The sequence below is a fragment of the Boleophthalmus pectinirostris genome, unplaced genomic scaffold (genome assembly GCF_026225935.1).
Source record: "Boleophthalmus pectinirostris isolate CB_2022bp ecotype Guang Dong unplaced genomic scaffold, ASM2622593v1 HiC_scaffold_18, whole genome shotgun sequence".
NCBI lineage: Eukaryota > Metazoa > Chordata > Actinopteri > Gobiiformes > Gobiidae > Boleophthalmus > Boleophthalmus pectinirostris.
In genome coordinates, this window is record NW_026571133.1 from 32260550 (window position 1) to 32266353 (window position 5804).

Sequence of the window (5804 nt, forward strand, 5' to 3'; positions counted from 1 at the left end):
TGAGTTGTATATGTTTTTTCTTCTTCATTACGCATGTTTTGGCTGGTGCGACTTATAATCCGGAAAATACGGTACTATGATTTAACGTTGAAAATCCCATTCTATTGTCTAAATAAAGAGTATCAAAATCAAGTTCAAAATATTAGTATAGTGACAGCATTAACTATCTTAAAAATAAGTCTAGTTTTCTTTTTAACAGTTATTTATGTGTTCATAATATTCCCAATTCAATCATTTTTTGCATGTTGTAAAAATAATTGATATTCTAGACAATACCTCTGAAGGGACAAACTGCTTTAACATTGCCTATTTTTTACCGCTATGACTTTTTAATGGAACAGCATCCCGATGGAGCTATAGGATCATTTAGCATTCCGCGCGGCCCGGACACACTTCTGCTTAACGTAGTGGGTTGACGTGGAGCCAAAATCTGTGAGAGAACCATCTGACCTTCATTATAAAGAGTTGCCATTCCTTTTGAATGTGGTGCGCATGAGGCATTGGCCCAGAGAAGGAGCTGCACAGAACATGAAAGACGTGTTCTTCATGTGTCTCTAGGTCAAAACCGTGTCAGTAGAGTCTTTGACCTGCTAAAATAAATACATCATCAAAATTATATACTATAAACATTTAAGCACCAAAGAAACTGGGACACTGTGAACATGTAAATCAAACAGAAGGTAGTGTTTTTGTGTGACAATTATAGAAGAACAACAGCTATTTTCCCTCTTTATGGCTGATTATTAGTATTTGGAACATGGCAACAAAAATCTAAACTGGAATGGGAAAAGGCAGTTGGTCATTTAAAGGTACAGGATGTAACTTTCTGGAGCACGCCACATGCTTGATTCCATGAAAACAGAAATTTAAAACCATACTTTGGGACTTTCTAGAGGAGAATTGATACTTTGCAGCAGACATGATCAACATTCTCCAGAGGTGTGATGCTAACTGTAGGCACTGCTCTATCTGAGGCTTGTTAAACTTTAATCTGAGCTTTATTTTAACACAATCTGACTAGAAAGAGTTGGTTTAGTTGGAACTACAACAGGTAAGATGATTTGTGCTGTTAAACGAGTCTCTCAATCATAAAATTACAGTTACAATTACAGCCAACTACCTAAACACAACTATGAACGTTTGTATTGATCACAGGCTCCTGAACATGTGCTGTTTAAATCCATTTTGTATTCATTTTCTTTACTTTTCAGATGTACAACGTTTTGGTAAATGCTGAACATTACACCATAGAGATGCATGTAGAACACTGCAAATTGTCAATTATGATGAACAATATGTCTTATTGTGGAATATTATAACCAAAGGAACTACATTTCCGTGGAGAGAAGCAGAAGGCCTCTTCCATGCCAAAAAGAGTCAGGTCTGAGACTCAAGCTCACTCTGCCGCTTGCCAAATATTTCTTGCAATATTTGCCGTAACTTTGCACAATTACACAACTCACACAGACTCACAGATACAATTTAGCTAAACGTCCACCATTGTGAAATTTAAAGCAGAACTCGGTAACTTAAATCTGACTACTGCTGATTCCTGTATTATCTCATTAGTTTCACTGTAACATAACAAAACGAAAGGATCCATGTTTTTCAGTGCTATAAACAACCAAACAAACAACTTTCCTGAATAAAAAAACAAGATTTGTTTCTATTTTTGGCAAAAAAAAAAGTTACACACTGTGACTTTAATTGACCAAATATTTGTATTGTACATGTGTTTACCTGTATGTCTGGGATGTGCTGTTGCCTTCAAATTCAAGAGTAACTGTTATATTGTTATTTTGTGTGTGTGTGGTTTTGTTTGTTTGGGAAAAAAAAGAAAGGGAGAGGCAATAGCCTTCTCTGAAAACTACAAAAGATCAGATCCTGTTTTGATTTGCATTTCAATCTCAATATCCCAGCTTTTTTGGTGGTATAAAAAAGTGAAATTCTCCCAATTTTTGCTTGAGCTGAGCGTCCACTGGTCTGTCTGAGTCCTAAAGTAGAGTCCAGTGCTTTGGCATCATAGCAGGTGAGAGGAGAGAGCCTGCCACAGCGTCCACAGAGGGGCCAGCAGCCAGAGGGGGGAGGGCTGTGAGCGCAGCCCCAGAGGAGAGCCACTGTCCGAGGTACAGGAGCACACCTCGTAGCCGTTGTGGGCGTGGTCCGGGGCTCCGTGCACGTTCCCTCTGCTCTCGGGGCTTTTGGCCTCTGGCTGTGGAGAGTCGGCCTGCATCTCAGTGCACAGCAGCCAGTCTTTAGCGATGAGCCGAGGAAAGCCTGCCTCCGCCTCCATGTCACTGCTGGGCACGCGCCAGTACTCCTTCCCCTTGAAGAAGTACGAAGACCCTGACAGGACACAACAACACAGTTAGCTGCGTCATACTAACATGAACTATAACAACGCTACTTTTCTGTTATTCCTCTGCCCCCAATACTGCTGTATTGGAAAAGCAGCTCTGAGACAGCTGTGTACAAATTATGAAGCATTTTTATTTTCCGGAAAAAAAAACAAAAAAAACAAGAAATACAAACACTACAGTGCTGTTAGCATGCTTTTTGTTGTTACCATGGTGAAACCTGCAATGAATAATTATGATGCTAAGAATGTATTGGGACAGTGATGTCATGACCCAATTTGGAACCTCACCCTATTTGGCAGTTTTTCAATGCCCATTTCCAAATACTGGGGTACTAAATACTACGTACTTTTATAAATTCAATCAAATTTATTCCTGGAATGCGAACTGTTACCAATACATACTTGTTCAAAGTGCGTGAAAAGTATGTATTAAAACACTAAATGAACATTAGAAAACAGAGCAGAAATGAGTTAAGTCCATCCATTTTCTTCCTCTTAGTTTGTGGGAGCACCAGTCAAAGCAAGGACTCCCAGACTTCCCTCACCCCAGACACTTCTTCCAGTTCCTTCGGTGGGACCCCAAGGTGTTCCCAGGCCAGCTGAGAGACATAGTCCCTCCAGCAAATCCTGGGTCTTATCCTCATAAATAAAACAGCTGAATAGTGCTGTGAAAAAGTCGACTAATATGAATATATTTAAGTTTATACTGGAGGCTATAGCAGACAGAGCACATAATAACCGTCTGTCAAAGAGGTTTGCAAAGACAGTGAGGGATGCTTCAGGACTGTTTCAAATGAGTTCGGTTCATTTTTTTTTTTTTTTTTTTTTAAATCAGGTGCAACAGGGTGTACATGTAAATCTTTGTAGATTAAAGGGCCCATCTCATGCAAAATCAACTATTCAGAGCTTTCTACCTTCTAAGAGTGATTTGTGGGCCTTGTATATGTTGCCCAAGTGGTTTTTAGATTGATTCTGCGTTTTTTGTCACCCTGCATTGGTTGACAATTCCCATATGAACACCTAAACAAAAGCGACAGAATAAGGAAATTGTTCTACACTGCAGTGTACACGATATAATAAGTTTATCTACTAGTGTTTATTAATACTTTACCAATCAGTAATGTTCAGCTGATGCTGACATGGTGCTTGTGCTTCGTGCACCTCAAAGTCCTCGTTCAATTCCGGGTCCAACACATGCGGCTGAACGCGCTGTATCGCCATGATGAATAAAAGTTTATTCCTATCGCTATGAGAGTGCACACCTGTCTCCCTCTCCCTCCCTGAGATGGGCGGAGGAAGGGTGGCTCACGTCACGTTTTGGAGGGCGGAGCCTGTGCTTTCTCAGGACGGGCAGGGGGATGAGCAATAGCCATAGTTCCTAGTTCATAGTTCCTTGTCTGTGACTGCCTCCAAGAAATCAGTAAGATTTCATAACTATTGTGTAATGGATGTTCCAAAACCCAAATTGTGCTTGTATATGTGCAGAAGATACAATGTGAAAAGAGTTATTTTGCATGAGATGGGCCCTTTAAATCATTGGGAGCTCCACAGTACTGCTGTGTGCATCTACTTTCTTTGTACAGTTTAGTTTGGACCCAGCAAGCAGGCGTAACAGTTTTTGGATGTGTTTGTCTCTGCCTGCACAGCTAAAAGACCCCGCATTTAAAAGTGATCCTGGCTAATTCGGTGTTTGATTCCGTAAAAACGCGGATGCAAACCGTATATTTTTGATGTATGCAAGCTCGCTCTGCCGCTTGCCAGAAACTCTTGCAATATTTGCCGTAACTTTGCACAATTACACAGCTCGCACAGACTCACAAATGCGATTTAGCTAAATGTCCACCATTGTGAAATTTCAAGTGGAGCTTGGTAACTTAAATCTGACTACTGCTGATTCCTGTATTATCTCTTTAGTTTCACTGTACCATAACAAAACGAAAAAGCGCAATCTCTAGTTTGATATTTGGCCAGTCCTAATACTCTTTTCCCTCAACACATAAGGGAGTCCATTTAGCTTCAGTGTAATAACATTTGTAGGAAGCATTCAACCATAGCATTTCAAAAGGGCATTTCCATATAATACCAGTTACAGTGTTCACTTCGTACACCGTGTAAATGCATTCCCATCTTCTTGGTATTCCGAATAAGGAACTGGTTCTGTTTGGGCAGTCCCCGACACTATAATTGCACTGTCACTTGATTGCTACAGACACACCCCTACCACACGGCCTCCTTTCACTTTTGTGGACTAAAGTTAATTAGAGTCAGTGAAATACCAAGCCAGCTCTGAACAAACACGAAAATGACAAGCTGTTTGCACTCCTCCTGCAAATATTGCAAAAATTACACTAAAAGGTTCTACGCCATTACCAAACTTCGCCTAATTACAAGCCATCATGCATAATTAGTATTTCTCGAATTCAAATACATTGTGCGTTTCATCATAGTATATTTGATTAACTTTTTTGTGGATTCGCAGCTCATTCGCCATGCACGGGACAAGTACGCTGAGGGCTAAGCAATCAGTATTATTCATTTAGGAAACATCTGCATTCTGTCGTCACTGTTAGAAACCATTCATTCACAAGTGAGGAAGACGAGAGCGGGAGAGGGGCTGTTACTGATAGTACCGAGCCTCATTAATTTCCTAAACTAGAAACTCAGAGGGATGAAAAGGGGAAGAGATAAACCACAATGAAAGCAAAAGAATGCGATCTGCAGACAACATCGGTGGTAAAGGCAATGTAGTTAAAGGTGCACTGCGCAACTTTTTGGGTGAAGGGTCCGTAACCTCCTGTCGCCCTGGAATGTTCCACACGGTGCGGCATTAAATGTATCGACATCTGTGGAGACAAGCGGGTGATGTAATTGGGCTTATTACATGTCAGTTCTGTGGAGGGGGGGCCCCAGTCACAGTAAGATTGCGTAATGAAAGAACAATTCAATAAATGCAAGATCGATATGTTTAATGCCATAATGTGGAAAATTCCAAGCATAAAAACAAGTAGCTGGAGAAGTGACACAGTGCACCTTCAACTAGTGTTGTTTAAGACTTGCTTGTTGTGTTATGCCAGCTCAGGGCAGGAGAGGCTCAGTGTCAAAGGCATTCGCCCACCAACCTAAAAGTCAGTGGTTTGATCCCAGCACCAAGTCTTTGCATACTGAGGTTGTGTCCTAGGCCAAGACATTGTATAGTTGTGGTTAGGGGTGTATCCAAGTCACACGGTATGATATTTTCACAATATACATCTCGCGGTACGATATTTATTGAGATATTTTGTGAAGACTAAACAGCTAAAACTGTTAATATGCTACATTTTCCTTTTTTCAAATGCCTTGACAAGACTTAATTCAAAGAACTAAGACTAGACTAGAACTGTTATTTCTTCATGTAGTCTACACTGAAATGGAGCAAAGGATCATGGTCTATGTAGTTCCCTCTGTC

The 5804-nt window shown here is 40.6% G+C and overlaps 1 protein-coding gene across 1 annotated transcript in view; it reads right to left on the reverse strand.

Moving 5' to 3' along the window:
* Positions 1-2020: 2020 nt before the first annotated feature.
* Positions 2021-5804, reverse strand: part of LOC110166364 (matrix metalloproteinase-17-like) — a 165388-nt gene continuing 161604 nt past the window's right edge. Inside the window, exon 10 of the mRNA XM_020931600.2 lies at positions 2021-2346. Within this exon, the coding sequence (XP_020787259.2) occupies positions 2021-2346 (326 nt within the window). The remainder of the gene's footprint in view (positions 2347-5804) is intronic.